Consider the following 20,910-nt stretch of genomic DNA (forward strand, 5'->3'; position numbering starts at 1 on the left):
AGCAGCAGCAGCTCCCTTTGGCTGCAGTGAAAATAGGGTTGAAAATAGCCAAGGGAGAGGGGCTGGAAGCGGTGCTGAGCCCGACGGGACGAGCAGGGACACGGGGCAGCACCTGCAGCCCTGCCACAGTTTGGCCACAGGAAGTTTCCTTGCGTGGCTGCCATGAAATAAGCACATTGCCAAGACCTTTCCCAGCACACAAACCCCAAGACGTTGATCTCACCCGTGCTGGGGAAGTGTGGTTTCCCACCAGCGCCTTGCAGGGAGGCTGCTGCAGGTTTCTCTGCTTCTCAGAGCTGAACTGCAGCTGCCCCAACACAGCCACAGACCTCCTGTGCTGTCACAAACAGAGGCAGTGATCCCTCTCCTCCTTAAAGATCCCGGCCACTCTGCGTCAGCTGCCTCTCACATACCAACGTAGAAAAGCCAAAGCTTATTTTTGGAGACATCTATTGACCATTAAGGGCTATCCTGACAATTCACACCTCGGTTTGCCTCCTCTGTTGAAATCCTAAGGCTGTTGCTTAGTGTGGTTGACATTTGGCATTCTTCCTGCCATGTTTGCTAAAACGCTCCCATGGTTTAACCGACTTTTTCTCCCCCCAGTTTCTCCATCGTGTGGCTCTTGTGGAGAAATTTTCCCCATCTAAGCTGAAGAAAGCATTTGGAGAAACCAGCAGTGGCTTGTGCAAGAAGCACCCGAACTTGCAGAGCTTGGACATGGTCTTACAGGCCTACATTGGTAGGTTCTGCCTGCTTTGGTAGACAGGGTAAGATCTCAACGTGGCCAGCATTAAGCTGAAACAACCCAAAAAAAGACCACTGCGGATCAAACTCTTGGGATGCCGGGGTCCTTGCTGCTGACAGAAGGTGTGCAGGTGTTCTTCAAGTCACGGAAGCAGCCGTTCTGTGCAATTCTGTTCCCTCCCAACCCACACCACCACCTCCCAGCGTTGCCCAAAGCACACCGACGCGGCTGGGCGCTGTTGGGGAGAGGAAGGATTTGCTCAGCTGTGGCTCTGCGCAGAGGCGAAAGCGGGAGGAGGGCAGCTCCTTGCTCAGGGCAGCACATTCACACCTCGCATCTTAGTCCCGAAAACGTCGATCCTTCAGGGGCCTCGGCCCAAGAGCCAAGGGTGGGGGTGGTCGTGTCAAGTTTTTGTGTGTGTTTGAGCACCTGGAGATGGGTCTCTCTGGCTATCAGAGCGGGAAACGCCGGCTGGAGCTCTCCCACGATTGTCGGTGACAAGGCAGCTCCTCGCCTCTGCCTCCTCAGATGGTCAGCAGGGGGATGCAGCCCACGCCGACCCCCCCCTCGTGGCACACCATCGGGGCCATGAACGTCCAGCGGTTGGTCTCCGGGTCGTACATCTCGACCGAGCTGAGGTTGGACTGTCCATCGTAACCCCCGACGGCGTACAGGCGGCCGCAGTTTGCCACCAGGGACACTCGGCTCCTCCGGGTGTTCATGGGGACGATGAGGTACCACTGGTCCGCCACAGAGCTGTACACTTCAGCCATGCTGAGGAAGGCAGAGCCGTCGTAACCCCCGCACACAAACATCTTGCTTCCCAGCGACGCCGCCCCGTGGCGGCAGCGCTTGTTGAGCATGCTGGCCACCGGGTGCCAGGTGGCCGTGTGCTGGTTGTAGTACTCCACCTACAGACACAGGGATGGCACAGCATCAGGGGGAAGCTCAAGGCAGGCGTCCGGCAACGCACAGAGACATCAGACACTTTCGTCATCTCGAGCTCTAGGGGGAAATGGCGTTATCAGGGAATCGTGGAATCACCTGAGCTGGATGGGAACTCTAAAGGCCATCTAGTGCAGCTCCCCTGCACTGAACAGGGACACCCACAGCTCCATCAGCTGCTCAGAGCCCCGTTCAGCCTGACCCTGTTCCTTGATTTCATATGCTCCAACTCCAGAATGCCATTCAACTTCTTTAATGAGTTGGGTGCCACCAGCCACTGCTGCACAGACCACAGAAAATGCAGCTCCCTTTGCCTCCTTCCCTATTTATCAGCTTCCAGGTTGTGTTTTAAAGAGGTACAGGAACCTCAAGCTCAGGGGAGGCTCATGTTGGGTATTGGGGAAGTTTTCTCCTCCAAAAGAGCTGTAATGCAGTGGCACAGGCTGCCAGGGGGGTGGCAGAGTCACTGTCCCACGTGTTCAAGAAATCTGGAGACGTGGCACTGAGGTCATGGTGAGGTGGTTTGGTGCTGGACTTAAATTATCTTACAGGTCTTTTCCAACCTTAATGATTTCTATGATTTCTAGATAGCAAAAGGAAGATTTACCATTTTCCTCCTGCGTGCAAAATTATGTGAGTGCCCCAGAGCAGAAACCACCAAAGCTGTGAGACCCAAAGGCTGTGTGCTCAAGTTGTCCTCAAAGATCTCTCTAGAGAGACCTCCTGCTTTCCCTGGCAGCACGTTGCAGTGGTTCCATGAGGAGACAAAAGGAAAGGAGAGGGGAGCGGAGTGGAGCAGAAACCCCCAACCTCTCCCCAAATCAACACCATTCTGTATCCCCTGTGCTTCTGGAGAGACCATTAGATGGACCCCTCCTGCAAGAACTTCAGCACTGCTTCAAACTCATCCAATTCAGGAAGGAGCTGAGACAAGCAGATTTGCAGATCTTGGCTCTGCGTTACTGCAGGCTGCAGACAATCATCTGCACTTGATCTGCTGGGTGAGGTGGAAATAGTTATTGCTGCTCCCTGCAAATCCCTTAATTACAACTTGCTGAGGACAGCACATGAATGAAAACCCAGTTCAGGTACTGCTTCCTGCATTCTCACTCCCAGGCAGATGAATGAGCCTTGTCTGTCCCACACTAAACCCTGCTTCAGGGGATACACAGGGAAGAAGCATTCACAGTGCATGAACAGGGAATGGCTGTTTGTGAGGGCGGATGGTGATAGGACAAGGGGGAATGGTTTTAAACTGAGACAGGGGAGGTTTAGGTTGGATATTAGGAGGAAGTTTTTTACCCAGAGGGTGGTGATGCACTGGCACAGGTTGCCCAAGGAGGCTGTGGATGCCCCATCCCTGCAGGCATTCAAGGCCAGGCTGGATGTGGCTCTGGGCAGCCTGGGCTGCTGGTTGGTGACCCTGCACACAGCAGGGGGTTGGAACTGGATGAGCTTTGTGCTCCTTTGCAACCCAGGCCATTCTGTGACTCTATGCACTTACACTGTTGAAGATCTGCAGGCCGTCGTGCCCTCCTGACACGTAGATCCTGCCCTCAAACACAGTGACACCAGCAGCGCTGCGGTTGGAGCTCATGGGGGTCACCACTGTCCACCTTGCCAAGAGAGGAGAGAGGTTAGCACAGCAAGCAGCTGCTCCACAGGCTGTCACAGCTCTGCAGGCCTTTCCAGCGCTGGCTTTCAGTACCTCTCCCTTCACATCTTACTGCATGTATATCATGGGTTTAGTCTGCTTGCACCTCCTGCTGGGAGGGACATCGTACGGAATGCTTTCCACCTAACTTCACGCCGTTTATTTTACTGACAGGGCTCTCTTACATCGTGCATGGCACACCCCTGGCAGCAGCAGGAGGATAAGCTGTAAGGCACACAGAGCTCTTACTTGTTTGTTTCTGGAGAATAGGACTCCACGGAGTTGAGCGAGGAGTTTCCATCGTATCCGCCGCAAACGTAGATCTGCCCGTCCAGCACCACCGTTCCCATCGCACTGCAACAAGCAGCAGAGCCACCAGATGGTTTGGCATGGCCTTACAGCCCACAGCGTGCCAAATCCACCCCAATCTGCCTCATCTGTTGTCTACAATCACCAGCTTTACAATGCTGGGTCTCCTGAGGGTACTGATTTGGGGTTCGAACTAAATGGGGCTTAAGGTGTCTGTCCCTGGAGGTGCACAGGAACAGTGGAGACGTGGCACTGAGGGATGTGGTCAGTGGGCACGGTGGCGTTAGGCTGGGGGGTGGACTTGGTGCTATCAGTGATCTGTTCCAACATTAATGACTCTTTTCTGCAGCCAGAGGCCACACAGCCTCAGGACACACAGCAGCTGCTGTACAGCTGGTGCCTGACCCCGCTGGAACACCATCACACAACACCTTCTAAGTTGCCTATTTGGGTGTGCAAAAGGCTACCAAATGGGATGCTTCAAGTAAGAGACTAGAATCCCACTTTTGAAAGTGAAGTCAAAAAACTTCTTTCTAGAACCTTGGAAACACAATTCTCAAAGGCAGAACCTCAGCCCTACTTCAAGAGCCAAGGGATTTATACAGCAGCTGAGGTTTTCCAGGCTGGATGTGGCTCTGGGCAGCCTGGTCTGATGGTTGGCGACCCTGCACACAGTAGGGAGCACTACATGAGCACTGTGGTCCTTTTCAACCCAGGCCATTCTTATGATTCTATGATTTTCCCCTACACAAGGGCATCTGACATCCATCCTGCTTGGCTTTGGCATGGAGAAACCCAAACATGGAAGAGCATCCGCCTCTCATTGTGAGAAAAGCTCCCAGGAGCCTCAACGCTATGGAAAAACTGAGCTTTTCTGCTACAAATTATAAATGTGGGTGATCTCACAGGATGGAAACGGTTCTAGGAATTTAGATGAACTCTGCCTCTGAGCCAGACATGAAGCTTTGGTTAAGAACCACAACAGCCAGGACTTGTTCCTGTGACACGCTCCTGTGAAGCAGTGTGGCACCAGCAGTCACAGGGATGCCACCACTGAGAGCCTCGTGCCTCAGATTTCCCATACTCAGCCTCTTGCAGTGCAATCTTCCCAAGCAATCCACGTCTCAGACCACAACAAACCAACCATGATGATAAACAAGCACTGCAAAGCTTGCAGAACAGCGAGCAATTTAGCAGCTCTCAGTGACCAGGCATGAGTGTGATGAAAACCACAGCAAAACCCGTGGAAGCCAGGAGTGTGTTTAAAGATGGAAGCAGCCACCGTGTTGTGGTGGGGAGGACAATAATCACACAGCTTAGGAGGTGGGTTATCAAAATAACACAGGCAAACCAACCACAAAACGATCCCTAGGGTGGCCATGTACTGTGGAAGCTCTGGTCAAGGCCAAGCACCTTTTGCTTAGCTGTAAATGTCTCTGTCTGGGCTACCAAAATCTTCCTCTCTTTTTGAGCTATGATTCTCCTGTGCTTTCTGGTAGGGAAAGACAATCCTAGCAGTGGCCAGAGATAGAAAAACAGGTTTATTCTTACTCTTAGCAGTGGAGAATTTCCTACACTGTGCTCACCAGTGCTTTGCCTACCATCTAGTATCACAGTACGAAGAAATGGAGCTCTGACTCCTTTCCTTGGGACTCAAGTTCAAATCCTTACAGAATGTTAACAAACACTTTTGACTTCACTCCTATATGTCATGAGAACTAAAAGACCTCCGTAGTTAACAGCTCACACTAATTACTGCTCAGCTGCTTTTCACTTGCCGATCAATTTCCCTGTAAATCAATGCTGTATTGCTGAGCTGATAAAAGTTGTCCCTTCTTACCAGCAAGAAGCAGCACAGGTGACCCAGATGTGGTCAAGGAAACCTCTCCTGCTTCTGTATCACCCCATTCCTTTACTCCCCTTTTATTTTTCTGCTGTCCCACGCAAGGACCCCTCATTTGGCATCCACCGTCACCCCCCAGCCTTCCTACAACCTCACTTTTATCCCTCCAGCTCCAAAGCCATACATTCAGGGAGCCTGTATACCTTCGTTTGCTGTTCATGCTTTCCACTTTGGACCAGGAATCCATCTCAGGGTTGTACACCTCCACAGTGCTCAGCCTCAGCTGCCCGTCGTACCCCCCGATGGCGTAGAGCAGCCCATTCACCACGGCCACACCAACGCGGCTCCGTGCCGTCGTCATCGGCTGGCACTTCTCCCAGCGGTTGGCAATGGGGTCAAAGACTTCCACCACGTTCAGAGAGTCACCTGCATAAAAATTTGCTACTCAAATTAAAAGGGGGAGACCCATTTCTTCAGCCTCTGCTGCACGGTGGCAGCGAGCTGCTGGGGGAAACTCAGCTGCGCTCTGCGATGCTAAAAGGACTGCGGCGGTGCAAACCCTGCCTGCTCTGTGCAACAGGGCTTGATGAGTCCTAGGCTGAGCAAGCGGGGCCTTCCGTAGCCTCGAAGGGGCAGCAGAGACCTACACTATGCCACATGCACTGGTGTTTCTGCTTTCTGGAAATACAGCTTCCCTTTAAGTCACCCACGTTGCGGTGTGAAGGAAGAACAGCCATCCCATAGGGCAGTGCCCAGCACACACCCTTTACACAGATCCCACCTCAGTCAGCCGTTCTTTGGCAGACCTTTAAAACCCCAGTGGACATTTCCCAAGCAGGCTGTTTAATATTTTTTGCCCCCTATCATAATTGGAGTGGTGTCTCACAAGTGCAATGTGTCTGCAGCTGTGATCCTGCAATCCCACCAGCCTCAGCCTAGTATTTCCAAGTTCTGCAAGTTGTTAGGGGCATGGACAACCTCCTCAATACATTGGTTCTTTGAGATACACCAGAACAGCTGTCCTAAGCCTGACAAAGACAGAATTTCTAGAGGGAAGATGTTAAACTATAGGTACAGCCACCTTGAGCATCACAGGCCAGAGAGGCACAGCAAGGAGAAAACTCTCCAATGCTTCATGTGAGGTTGGATATTAGGCAAAAATCCTTCTCCAAAAGAGTGGACAGGCATTGGAACAGATTGGCCAGGGCACTGGTGGGGTTTCCATCCCTGGAGGTGTTCCAGAACTGTGGAGATGTGGCACTGAGGGATGTGGTCAGTGGGGATGGGCTGGGGTTGGACGTGGAGATATTAGTGATCTTTTCCAGCGTTAATAATTCTATGTTTGTACGAGGGCAAAATGGGATCTTCATGATTCCATAGTCTTACTCAGCAAACTACATAATTCTCTTCGCCGTGGGGAGAGGATGTGCAAGGTACCTGCTGAGTTAAGGCCTCCAACAGCATAAATCAGCCCTGCAATCGACGTGCAGCACCGAGGACGGGTCTTGAATGCTGGGAGGTGCGGTCGACGCTCTGGCATGAGGTGATAATCTTTTGCTTCATCCACTAGATCTCTGAAACCAAAGTGAGATATTTACAGAGTTTGGTCGATCCTGATTCCCCCTGTGATGAAAACCGACTGTCTTAACTCAGATTTAGGCAACTGATTTTCTGCTACCACAGCCAATTCTTTCAGAGTACAACACAGTCCTGCTGCCAGGTTAAAAACGGGGAGGGTGCTTTGCATTTTGCTTTGTGAGGTAGGTATGCAGTGGCACAGGCTGCCCTGGGACGTGCTGTGGTCACTGGAGGTTCAAGAACTGTGGAGATGTGTTCCAGTGGACACAGTGGGGATGGGTCACTGGTTGGACTTGGGGATCTCAAAGGTCTTTTCCAACCTACAGAGACAATTTCAGACTCCAGGACTGCTGAAGCACACTCGTGCTCTGATGCCACTATCCACCCTAAGGTCCTCTTACCCCATGTCCAGGCCTCACCTGCATTTGTGGCAGCAGCGCACCAGGTCGTCTTGTTGCACTCTGTCAGTGAGAAACTGAGGCCGACAAAGGGGCAGGCGGATTTTGGAGAGGAGCTCGGGCAGGAACAGCTCCCTCTGGTCTCGCTCGTAGCGTATCCATGCTAGAGCAGCTTCAAACACCTGCCAGAATAGAGGCAAGGGAAGTTGAAGTTGGTTTTGTGTGTTGCTTTTTTCCCCAAGTTCCTCCTGCTGCCAGTTGTCGGATGGAAAAGAAACCACATATTGACAGTGATCTTCTCCTCATCTCAGAGGACAATTTGAAGAGAGAACAGTGATGCTCTTTGCTGCACCAGGGAACTCTCCTGCAGCTTGGCTTTGGCCAAGCCTTGCCTTGACTTAGCCTGCAGTAACAGCTATCTACCCCTGTGAAACACTGAGCTGGTCTCTGTAGGCTCCCTCCACAATCACTGCAGACACAGATCTCATCCTAATGCCATTCATCTGCCCTGTTTTGGATGGCTACTTTGCAGTAAGATGCATTGTGTTCCTGACTTGAGATTACAAAGGGAGCCTGGCTTCCTGGGGACACACACTCTCGACTCACAGGACTCTCTCTAAGCTGAGGTTGGGTTGTCTGCTGGGCCACTTCAAACAGATCCATTAAGGAAGCCCTCTCTTATCCTACATGGAGGCAGTGGTAGAACTGCTTTTTAGTCACCTCCTCAGAAGGAGCAGGACAGGTTTTCTGCATCAAAGACAGGCTCTGTTTCTCTTACACTGACAGATTCTCAACAATGCTGAAACATCCCAGAGCGGCTCAGCCTGTCCAGAGGAGCTTCTTGATGGCAAATTCAGTGGAATATTAACTATAAAATGCTCCCGAGAAGTCCTGGGCTGGAAGGAGGCTCCTTTTGCCTATACCCTCAGCCTCATCCTGCAAGGAAACAAGTGGCTCTGCTGAGCTCTGTACCCACACACACACCTGCTCTTCAGACTTCACGTTGAGCTCATCCCGAGAAACGAGCTCCAGGACGTCCTCAAAAGGCAGAGCCAGGAACTCCTCAGACATGGACACCTCCACGAAGTGCTGGTGAATGAAGCTGTTGGCAGCATCGTAGAGCACTGCGCACATCATCGTCTCCGCAAACTGCCGCACGCCCAGGCAGTTCTTTGGGTGAAGCCTGGCGAGGGGAGGGAGAGCAAAAGTAACGTCAGTTGAACAGAATGATGACAAAATAGCAAATGGGTTCAGGGCAGCAATTGCAAGCAGACCCAAAGGATGGAAACCACGACCTAAAATCTCCCCTTAAACCTGCCAAGCTGCACTGGGCAGGCTGCTGGCTCTGCTCTAAGGTCATGGGTTGTGAGTTTGGGGGAAGTTGAAGGCCATGCCCAGCAATCCTTCTCCCACATCTCTGCCTCCTACGTGTGTACCTCTGTAACTCCAGTGTTGGACAAAGCTGCATTCAGGCACAAAGCACAAAAAGTGTAACCAGGTATTGATCGTAGGTATGCATACAGCAGAACAGCACCTGTTACATCCTCTTAAAGCCATTTCCTGATGCGAAGGTTTTCTCACCAGAGATGCCTTAGCAGCTGGAGATAACATGGTGAGAAGCATTGCTACACTTTGGAGCAAGAACAGCTCCATAGAGCTGTTCAGCAGCATAAACAACTGGAAAAGGTGATACTCACCACAGGCAGGTGCTCTACAGAGGCAGCAATGTGACCTGGACACTTCTATCCCAACGAGGAGCCCTGCCCAGCACTGGCATGTCATTGCTCAAGAAGAGCCACCAGTTGTGATGCTTTGTGGCACTGATCAACAGATAATGAAGAACGTGCTGTTCACATGGGGAAACATTGGGGCCCAGTTATTGGCAGTGGTGTCCAGATGCAGGAAAGGATGTGAAACCACTTGTACTCGCTCAGGGGCAAATGGCCTGATTTAAAACTGCCCTAAAAAGCAATGCACAGTGCTGATGGAGGGGAACTTTCACCTTAGGATGACCCTCAAAGCTCACACAGCTACTCTACAAAGCTCTGCCCCTTGCATTCCCATGCACTCCAATCTATGCAGGTCTGAAGCTCATGCTTTTGCATTCCTCTTTGACACTTCAATTACTCTGGACCCAGATTACACGTACACAGACCCTCAGGCTGAGCTCACACAGTTTGTACATGGGGGACAGACTGCATCTCACAGCAGTGTCCATTCTAGGTCTGCCCCTGGGAACTGAGACAACAGCCAGAGAGGGCCTGCTTACAGCACAGCACAGGTGAAATATCCCAGTCTTGTCCCCACATAAGAAAGAGAGCTTGGTGTGCTCCAGCTCTTCTGAATGGACAGAGTACACCAGGTTTCTTGTTACTGAGTGACAGCCAAGCACTCAAAGCAAGGACTTAACTCAATACTCCATTGCTCCAGATCTGGGAGAAATGTGGCAGCCAAACTTGTGGCAAACCAAACAACCTTGATTAGCTCAGATCTAGATCTAGCCATCTAAAGCTAGAAGAGCTTCTAAATCAACCACTACCCACCTCTTTCCAACTTTGTCACATCCACAACCCCAAGAAAAATGGTTTTGAAAGAAAAATGAATACTCTACAATCTCATATAACCTCATTTTAAAACAGAAACTCAGGATTCATGTGGATCAGTAAACTGGAACATCCTAAAACAGAGGAAACAGTTTTTCCTCCTCAATCCATAGTTTTCATTCTATTTAGAAGTGATGTAACAACTAGAGGAGACACTGCATTCAGTACGTGTGTTTAATCTCCCACCATGGAATACAAAGAGCAGCTGCAGAGAAATCAGGCTGAGGAGTGAGGGGGAAGAGAAGCACATCAGGTTCCTGGCACAGCCTGAAGCTGTGGTATGTTTCCAAGGAATAACCCTGCTTTTTGCTTTCCAGATCATGCTGCTGGAATGATCTTACAGCCAAACATCAGCTAGAGGACTGGAAAAACTGGAATCAATTAACTCTGCCACTGCTTCCTATCCAACTCTGGGTCTGTTTGTTCCTTCCCTCCCATACAGTCAGCAGCAGGAAGGGGAACTGCTGGGAGGATGGGTTTGTTAATGGAGAGGCAGCATTGTGCTGGGTACCTGGCTAACCCTGAACAAGAGAAATGTAAACTCAGTTTTGCTGTAGATAATAATTCCCACAGCTGGCCAAGGCCTTGTGCTGTCCCCAGATGCAGCATCTTGCAAACAATGTATGTTATAGACAAGGAGAACAGTGAGCCTCAGGAGATGGAGACCTTCTTATCGTGTTGGCTTAACCCAAGCCACAGAAATGACTTCTGCAGAAGACAAGCAGTGAGCACGTGAACTGGCAGCCCCTTACCTCTCTCTGAGGAAGGTGCAGCAGGCATCCTTGATGTTCTGCAGCTGCAGGAAGCTGGCTCCCATCAGCAAAGACTGCACGTTCTGCTGATCAATCGCCAGGTGCCCGTTGTAGGCAAAGTTGATCAGAGCCTCAAGTGCGCTGAATAACGGGGAGAAAGAGTGGGAAATCTACTGAATTCAATTAACCTGAAACAGGGCACTGCTAACAGAATCATAAAATGGCCTGGGTTGAAAAGGAGCACAATGCTCATCTCATTTCAACCCCCTGCTGTGTGCAGGGTCGCCAACCAGCAGCCCAGGCTGCCCAGAGCCACATCCAGCCTGGCCCTGAATGCCTGCATGGATGGGGCAGCCACAACCTGCTTGAAAATCCCTCCAGAAAATCCTTCCTAGTGCAGTTCATGGAGGGCAGGCTTTCAAGCTTTGCACATGCAACACTAAGTCCTGCAAAGGACTCGTTACCCTGCACAGCTGCCTGGGGATTTTACCTGGGGTCCATCCCCTGCATGACGATCTCATCCTGCTTGCACTCCATCATGTCGTTGGTGAACATGGCATGGAAGTAGGGGATGGAAGCTGCCAGCACGATCCGGTGAGCGCTGAATTTATGGTCCCCCACCTAAAAGGAGAGGAAAAGAAGCAGGAGAGAAAGTCAGCACCATCCACCACCAATCACACAGTCCAGATGATTCCCTCTTGCACAGCCTGAGGGCTGAAAGACAATTTCAATCTGCAAAGAACACTCTGTCTTTTGAACTTGAACTTCTGAATCTGGTTTTCAGCCTCCTAATTACCACTGTGATGGCATTACAGTTCCATAGACAGAAAGCCAGTCACCTTTACCACAACCTCATCCCCTTTCAGCCTACATAGGATCTGCTGCACCAGCTCACATTTATATCCTCTAAAAGCCTTCATGGAGAGAGGTTTGGAAGCAAGGAGAGGTTCTTGCATCTCCTATTCCACTTCTCACTGCAGATGCTGAAAAGATTTTACTCACTGCAAAATTACACCAATCTTTGCTCTGATGACTCCTCTACATTAGGTCAGAGTTGTTATTTTTCCCATTTTCCACACTAACCTGACTCAGGCTGGTCTACACCTATCTGAGCTTGTACAGAACTGCCTTTTTCTCCCACTTCAGCAACATTTTCCCTTTTGAGCTTTGTTTCAGCACGGCAAACAAGCTGGCGCAGCGGGTGCTCTGCTCTCCAGGTCAGCCAAGAATCCTTCTGTTCTCTTATGCACCTCACTGCAAAAAGCTTTGTTGCCCTTTCATGTCCAGGCAGTTTATTAGCAGAAATGTTACTCGCATTTGGGGTTTTATGCTTAAATCAAACCCAGTGCCTCGTGTATTCCTTTAAGCCCAGATCTACTGCACTCTGTCAATATGACTTCCTGGGAGTTTAGAAAGCAAAATCCCCAGCATTCAGAAAAAAGAAAGAGGAACTGAGCACTGCTCAACACATGTAAGCAAGAGATGGGCCTTTCCCCTTCTCTCCTTGCTCTGCTAACTTCACCCTACAGGAGATGACTGTGGCAACTGACTACGATGCAGAAAGAGGCAGGAATGAGATGGCTTTTGGGCTTGGCAGATGAGGATGGTGTTCCTTAGGAGGGAGGGAGGAATCAGCTCCAATAGAGCTACAGACAGCAAGTGCTGCACTGCAGCATGGCTCCAGCCCACCTGCAGCACTGACGTTGGGTTAGCAGGTACCAGATGGGTTTGGAGGAGAGCTCCCAGCTGGGCAGTGCGGAACGTGCCTGAGCAACCACTGAAGGGTGCAAGAACATCTGAACTGAATCTCACTTCTACACAGTTTGTGAAAAACTTTATCCTCCAGCTGCAATTACAACAGACTGTAGCAATGCTTGAGCACTCGTGCAGAGCTGTGCTCTCCAAGCAAATCCCTGCACTCCGATCCCAAGGGTGGCACAGCTTCAGGGATGCGTAGCCACAGTTCCACCCCACGATGCAATGCCTCCCTAGAAATAATGCACCTGGTTATTGCAGAAGCCATCACTTACAGTCACACAGCAAGATTCCAGCTGGGTTAATGAGAGCTGTATCATCACAGGGAAGAAATACCTTGTCCTGGGCAGCACCACCCAGCTGCTCGGCAGCTCCCAGGGACAGGCGTGTTCCCTGGTTGGGTTTCACCCTTCTTTAAGGAGAGGGTTTCACCCTCTGGAATGCCCCATTTAACAGAGTGAGAACACTGGGATGATCCTGCACCAGCAAGGCGGGCTGTGAGCTCATCAGGGCTGGTTCTAATTGCTGCAAGAGAAACCTTGCGTCCCCACACAGAGCTGAGCCCTGCATCCCCATCCACACTTCCCTCGTGCTGACTTTGTGGGTCAGGGAAATAAAACAGAAACAAGCTGTGTGAAAAAGGGAATCGTTTCTGCTGTCTTAGCAGGGGAAAGGGAGGATGGGAGCTCTGTGGCTGCATCAGCAAACAGCTGGGCCAGCTGCGTGCTGCCATCGCCACCAGCCAAGAGGTGCTGGGCAAGATAAGACTTGCAATCCTGTTTTATTTATTATTTTTCTTAATTTGCTCATGCAATGATAGAAGGCCCTCGAGGAGATTCACGAGCAGGGATCTCCAGGCCAGAATCCATCATTATGTTTGTACCATCAGTGCTTAATGACAAGTCCTGAAGGAACTGCTCAACTTCTGCAGGCAAATGGCAATACCTGTTTTTCCTGTACGAGGTGAAAAATACTTCTGAGGATGATCACAGCACATGCCCTCTCAATTCATGCTTGCCTCTCATGATTCAAAAAGTGCTTCCCATCTCCAAAGACGAGCCATCTCCCTCCCCTCTGAACACAGAAGCGTGCTCTCCTACATGTGTTGTCCACCCAATGGAGTCACAGTGCAGTTTGATGACAGTTTGTGCTCTCCTTGCCTCTTCCTTTCATAGAATCACAAAAGAACCCAAATTAGGAGGGATTCATATGGATCATCAAGTCCAACTTCTGTCCACCAGCAGGTTTCCACTTGCTCCAAATCCATCACAGCCCTGCCTGCTAATTCCAGAAGCAACAGCAGAACATTCAAAAAAAGGCAAAAAAGGCTCCCTTGGGTTGAGTAACCCCATTCCTGTCATTGCCAAGCACTCGTGCAGCAGAGGGATTGTCTGCTCAGTTCTTGTTTTGATCTTACAGAGCAGCTCTCACCCGGCTGCCTTTGGAGCTGAGTGCCCTTTCTGTTCAAAGGAACGGTTTTCCTTTTAGTTCTGTGTTTCCATACAGCTGCACACGCTCCAGAGGACAACAAACCCTTTCCAAAAGGCAGCGTGGTGCCAAGGCACAGCTGGCACCTCCTGCAGCAGCACTCCCTGCTGCTAACAGGGTCTCTTTGCCTACCTAATGGCACAGACCAACCACTGAGGCACTTCTGTACACCAGGCTGGCACTCAGCATTCAGCTTCCCTCACTCTGCAGCAGCACAGGACTGGCATCTAAAGCAGGATCTCAGTGGGGAGCTTCGGCTCTGAGCTGAATGGGAAAGCTCTCATTGGCAGTAACAGATCATTTTGTGGCAACACCTGTGACGGGGTTGGGAATTGAGCATTCCTGTTGAAGTAATCACAAAACACTGCGTTTGTCTGTTGGTTTTTTTAGTGCTGGCATCAGCTGACCAAGGGAGAGCAACTGATGTTCACCCAGATTTGTGCAAGGCTTTTGACACAGACCCACACAACTAGACTGGACAGATGTGAGTTGCAGGGTGGACTAGTCAGTGGATAAAGAGTTGCCATGGTTGCAGCCATAGAGCTGTGGTCAGTGGCTCTGTATCCAGATGGAGGGCAGTCGTTGAGTGGCATCCCCCAGGGGTTCATCTTGGTACCAGTGCTCCTCAACATCCTTATCAATGCCATAGATGATGGGATCGAGTGCACCCTCAGCAAGTTTGCAGGCAATACCAAGCTGAGTGGTGCAGCTGAGGCAATAAGAAGGGATGGCATCCAGAGGGACCTGCACAGCCTTGAGAAGTGGATGCACATCAACTTCACGAGGTTCAACAAGTGCAAGGTGTTGGGTCAGAGCAATCCCAGCTGTGAGTACAGACTCGGAGAAGAACTGCCTGACTTGTGAGCACTGAGAGTGCTGCATCCAGGCTGCCCAGAGAGCTGTGGGTGCTCCATCCCTGCAGGTGCTCAGGGCCAGGCTGGATGGGCCCTGAGCAGCCTGAGCTGGTGTGAGGCAACCAGCCCACAACATGGCTTGGAATTGATCTTCAAGGTCCCTTCCAACCCAAGCCACTCTGCCATTCTATGATATGCTCTCTCTCCTACAAAAGAACAGGGCCTTTCTTTTAAAGGCAAAATACACTGCCTTATGTATTGGCAGTGTATAGTTCTGCTGAACAGAACTGCTGCTTGCAAAGCATCCTTCAACCACAGATATGACAGAATCCCCTTTCTCTAGCTGATTAACAGAAGGCGTGTTCTCCCTTACATTCCCACGAAATCCTAACTAGTTCCAAGGCACAAAGAAGCTTTCTCCATTGAAAAATGGTGTAGGTGTATTAAAGGCATCTATTGTTTTTGGGACAATACGCTGCAGAGCTGAGATGTCTCCTGAGCCCTCTGCTGCAAAGATCATTTTAAAAACACACTCCTTTCCTGAGCTGGCACGGCACTGGCACTCCAGACTCAGGAGAACATTGTAGGAATTAAGCTGGTGGCTTTCTGTGAGGGGAAGTAAATGAAAGCAGTGCAAGCACGCTGTGAAATCAGCTTGCTTGCTATGCACAAGGAAGCCAAGCACAAAGCTCAGTGCAGAAACGCGTGGTTTCTGCTAACACTTCAGGTTTAATGTCTACACGGAGTGCTAAAAATATTTGTCTTCATATAAGGGAATAGAGCCCAGAGCAGCTGAGACGTGGGGACAGAAGAGAGAAAACGACTCCAGCTGTAATCCAAAGCAGCTCCTTACTTCTGCAGACCAAGATTTCCTTAAGATCCTTACAGTGAAGGTCTCGCGTGCATGAAAGATTATCTGGTTTTAAACTGAGCAGCTCCTATTAGAGAGCTACTCTCTGCCCCTGGGCTCGTTGTGCTTGGTGGTCCCAGCATGTGCCCACATGTGTGCAGAGTAACAAGGGCTCTCTGGGACCCTGCTGGAACCCAAATCTTTAATGCGGGGCTCTGATAAAACAGCTGGCTTAGCAGAAAGCTCATTGATTTCTCCCAATAAGATAAAACCAATGGCAGTGCTGGCAGTGGAAATAACACTCAAAGCTTCGTGTTGCAAAAAAAAAAATGGTACTAAGTGTGAAATGCTTCGGGTGTAAAGAGCTCCAGAGAGAACCTGAATGGCAGCACAGTCTGAAAATAACCCCAAGATCTCCTGAGAAACTGCTTTGTATTTACCTCCAGGGGAAAAAAAGGGATAGGAACAGAAATCCAAGCTCCCCAGATGCATCCAAAAACCCACAGTAAGTGACTGCAGTCACATCCAACCAGCCCAGCAGGTGACACCTGGAGATGCCCCCATGGGCAGAGATGGCATGCCAAGCCTTAACCCATCTCTAAAGGTGGGCAAGTGTTGTCACCCCCAGGTGATGAAGCCTGAGGACCCAGGATGGTGCAGGAGAGAAGCTTCCATTCTGCATGTGCTAGGAGCGCTTCGTGCTTGGCACTTCTTCATCACCAGCACACCCACAATCAGCTCTGCTGGAACAGCAACGTAGGATGAGGAGAGACACAAATCCCACGTGCACAGCAGAGGATTTTCAGCAGTATTACCAGCACAACCTGCCACCAGCTGTGCTGAGACAGAGTTCAGGAAGTTCAGGAGTCCCCAGACCTGGATCCCAAAAGAATGGAGCAATAGCAGAAATTTGGCCTTAGTAAGCAAAGTGCTGCTTTCACCAAAGGAAAATTAACAGTGACCACAGCATAAGGTGTGCCTCTGTTTTCTCCCTCCGTTTATTCACGTTTGTTTCTTCCAAATCATCCTAAAATTATCCTTTATGTAAACACTTAAGCTGCTTTCAGGGTGCTGCCAAAGGGAGACTGAAAGGGCAGATGCTTGCACGGAGCATCTGTAGAAGGAGCTGACTTGCAGCTACTGAGAAGGCAGGAAGGAGAAAGGCTTCTCCAGTCTCAGCCATCCACAAGGGGTAGGAGCTTTGGCTCTGGGTGGTGCACACTTCCTAAGCCTTGAGGAAGACATGTGGCTCAGCCATTGCCCAGTGATGCTTTGCTTTCACATGGGCAACCAGGAGCAGATTTCCCAAGGCTGAGCTGGAATAATCAGAGATCTGACAAAGCCAGGCACATCAGCACTTCTTCATAATCACGCCTCAACCACACTGCCTGATGCTGAGGCTGCTATAGAGCAGCACAAACAGTGGCAGTGTAGTTTCTGAGAAAGGAGACCCAATTCCACACCTCCATCTGGATGAACGAACGTTCATCTGGCTTTACAAAGAGAAATGATTCCAACGAACAAGCAGGAGCACCAATGATTCCTAATAACGTGAAGCCCATTTGTACAGCAAACACTTCTCTTGCTGAGAACAGTTGAGCCCACACTGAGAGCAGGAAAGACCACCAAAAAACAGAGCCATGCCACAAAAGCACTGCTGGTTCCTGTTTCAGCTGCGAGCTGGGATGCCAGTCACATCCCAAACCAGTTGCTGGCCCACAGCAATGCTGGGCAGGTGTTTTTCTTTCTTAAGCTGATGGTTTAGAAGAAGCAGAGTGAAAATAAGGCAACAGACCCACTGCAGTGCTGCAATGTACACTGGGATCCACTGCAGGCTCTTCCAGGTACCGACCTGAAATGCTGCTGCATCCCATCCCTATTTGGGTTCAGTACTCTGCCCCTGGCAGACGATTCCCTTTGCAGGCTCCTATGCAGGATTCAGCTTCCTCATCCGATGCAGAATGCGTTCCTGAGCAAGGTCAAAGCAAAGCAGCTTTTACGTCAGCTGCGCCCAGCAAACTGATTCTAAGACACTTCCCAAGTTCAGCTAAGAATAATTACCCTCCCAACACACAACAGTGTGTGCTGAGCAAGCTGGAGGAGACACCTTGTACTGAGCGATGGCTTGGCTCTCATACAGCAGCAGCACTAATTCAATTGCTACAGGACGCACTGGCCAGGCCTGAGCAATCTGATTGAAAGAGAGAGAGAGAGAGAGGCAGAAAATTCTGACATGATGGCTCAGAACAGCCTGAGCCATCCCACTAATGGAGGATTCTGAGGGCATGGTGTACAAAGAAAGCTGGACTGGTATTCGAACCAACGTGGAAACGCCCCGCCAGCCCTCTGTCAAACACATCGTGTGGTGTTGGGATGTCTCCTGGGTGTAATTACAATTATCCTGGTGGTGGAAAAAATTAGGACTCGTTTTGAGGAAGACAGAGGCATGCTGTTAAATACATTTTAAGCTTTTGCAGAAATGAAAGGCTTCACACCCTGCCCAGACAATGACAGTTGATGTGAGAAAACGTAATATGAAAAAGGAGTGGGGGCCAACACGGTGCCCTCAGCCATCAAGCAGCCCAGCACAGCAACAACAAGCATCCTGACAGCTGCACTGGAGATCTCTTTAAGCCAGATTTCAATTATTCTTTACATTTCCCACTCTGCAAGGGAAGACAAAGATAAGACAAACCAAAAGAAGTACTTCTGAGATGGTAAAACTACTGATATGAAAACTATTTCCAGTGACTTTTGCAGAACAACACTGAGGTGTTATCTGAGATACTCCAGGACCATGACACTGTTTCTTGTCCACCTCTGGATGAAGCAAAGCAGAACAACTGAGCGAGAGAAACCTGCTCTGGGGCAGCCATAGCCTCACCATGCTGCTGCAGAGAATGACAGAATCAGGAAGGTTGGAAAAGGCCACTGAGATCCACTCCACCATGCCCACTGACCATGTCCTTCAGTGCCACATCTCCACTGTTCTGGAACACCTCCAGGGACAGTGACACCACCACTTCCCTGGGCAGTCTGTGCCAGTGCCCAACCACTCTTTCTCAGAAGCGCTTCCTAATATCCAACCTGACATCTTGAGTCCATCTTGATGCCATCACCTCTCATCCTATCCTGGCTCTCACCTACTTGGAACCTACTTTGGAACCTCCTGGTTCCAAAAATAATGGGGAATGGGGATCGTTGCTTCCATACGCTCAACACCAAAACAGCTGGAGGAGGCCTGTAGCTGCCTCTCATCCCCAAAATGGGGGCACTCCTTCTTCCCACCAAAGAGTACTGGGGGATGGGGGAGAAGGACGAGTCCCCACTTTCTTTTGCTTAAAGAAGGGGACCCTCATCTTCATCAGCAAAGAGACATGTGAGGTCCCACAGCTCCACCTTCTTCTCACCTGAAGGGGGGACCCTCAGCTCCCCTCTTCACCCCCCTAAAATTCAGGCCCCCAGCTCCTCCCTTCCCTGTTCCAAAAGGGATGGAAAAGGGATATCCCTAATTGTAATACTTCTCACCACCGAAATAGCCGGGGAGGCCGCTCAGCTCCCCCATAAATAGAGTCCCTCAGCATCCCCCTTATCCCTCCAAGCTTCTTCCCCCCATACTGGAATCCTCAGCTGCCCCCCTTCCTGATTCCAAAAGGGATGGGGAGGAGGGAAGAACCCTCCTCCCACGCTCCTCAACGCCAAAATAGCTGAAGGGGAGCACTCAGCTCCCACTTTCTCCCCATAAAAGGGGATACTCGTTTCCTTCACCCTCTCCCCAAAATGAGGGCACTTAGTTGCCCTCTTTTCCCCTCAAAATGGGGCCCTCGGCTCCTCCTTCTCTTCACTGAAAGGACCTGAGTGGGGGCCCTCAGCCCCCCTTTTCCTCCTGCAAAATGGGGGTTCTCCCCCCAAACTGGAGCCCTCAGCTCTCCCTTCTCCTCACCAAAGGGATTTCGGGTGCCCTCACCTCCTCCTTTCTCCTCCCTTAAGAGAGCAGTGAGGCTTTCATCGCCCCTCTTCCTCCCCAAACGGGGACTCTCAGCTCCCCCTTCTCCCCCCCCAGAGGAACGCAGGGACCCCGCACCCCCAACCTCACGAAAACCCCTCGCCCCCACCCGGAGCTCCCCGTGCCCGCACCTTGAGGGTCACATCGCACAGCTTGCCCTGCCTCCGGATCTCGCCCATCACGCCGTAGCCACGGCTGGGCAGGTCTCCAACCGAGAAATGTACCAGGTCCTCGGGGTCCAACTCGGGCTCGGCTGCGGCCGCCGCCTCCAGCATCGTCCTGACCGCCGCACCGCGCTTCCCTACCCCGCTCCGATCCGCTTCGCTTCGCCTCCCCCGCACGTTGACCCCTCCCGGCCGCCGTAGCGCGGCCTCGGCCCCGCGGGAGGAAACGCTCCGCCTCCCGCTTCCGCCTCGCTCAGCCACTTCCGGTGCGGCGGCCGGAAGTGTGTGTTGCTATGGGAACGCTGCACGCAGCTCCGCGCCGCCTTAGCGGGGTCGCTGCGGTTTGGCCTTGTTGAGGGGGTGCAGGTAGGTGCCGTGTCACCTCGTCCTCTGGGCCTTGCCCTGCTCCTCAAGGCCGTGTCCTGCTCACAGCTCTGTCGCCCCCTCCTCAGGGTCCCGTCTCATCCTCGAGGCCCTGTGACTTCCGCATCGTCTCCTTGCCCCGGCCACCTTAAGGGCCGCGCCACCCCCTCCTCAAGGCCCCGTCCACTTCCTCAGGGCCATATCGCCCTGTCAGTGCCCCATCACCCCCTGAGTTAAAAATTTCCTCCTAATATCTAATTGTAATCTCTCCTCTTTTAGTTTAAAGCCTTTCCTGTGTCCTATCACTACCTATTCATATAAAAACTCAGTTTCCTTCCTGCTTATAAACCCTCTTTAAGTACTAAAAGGCAACAGTGAAGTCTTCCCTTCAGGGAGCCTACAAACAGGAGGGGAATCAACTGTTTGAAAGGGTAGATAACAGCAGGACAAGGGGAAATGGTTTGAAGTTGAGAGAGGGGACACTTTGGTTGGATGTCAGGGGGAAGTTCTTCACAGAGAGAGTGGTGAGGTGCTGGAACAGCTGCCCAAACAGGCTGTGGATGCCCCGTCCCTGGAGGTGTTCAAGGCCAGGTTGGATGG

General features: G+C 51.1%; 1 protein-coding gene across 1 annotated transcript; it reads right to left on the reverse strand.

The window, feature by feature from the left end:
* Positions 1-1,272: 1,272 nt before the first annotated feature.
* Positions 1,273-20,058, reverse strand: KLHL18 (kelch like family member 18; the record flags this gene model as incomplete). The annotated part of the gene is made up of 10 exons (XM_079538244.1): positions 1,273-1,659; positions 3,198-3,309; positions 3,597-3,701; positions 5,703-5,940; positions 6,937-7,073; positions 7,497-7,657; positions 8,460-8,658; positions 10,831-10,971; positions 11,321-11,451; positions 19,915-20,058. 10 exons carry the CDS (start codon positions 20,056-20,058, stop codon positions 1,273-1,275), a joined length of 1,755 nt encoding a protein of 584 aa, XP_079394370.1.
* Between the last annotated feature and the right edge of the window lie 852 nt (positions 20,059-20,910).

Source organism: Tetrao urogallus (assembly GCF_951394365.1).
Source record: "Tetrao urogallus genome assembly, chromosome: 7".
In the NCBI taxonomy this organism is placed as follows: domain Eukaryota; kingdom Metazoa; phylum Chordata; class Aves; order Galliformes; family Phasianidae; genus Tetrao; species Tetrao urogallus.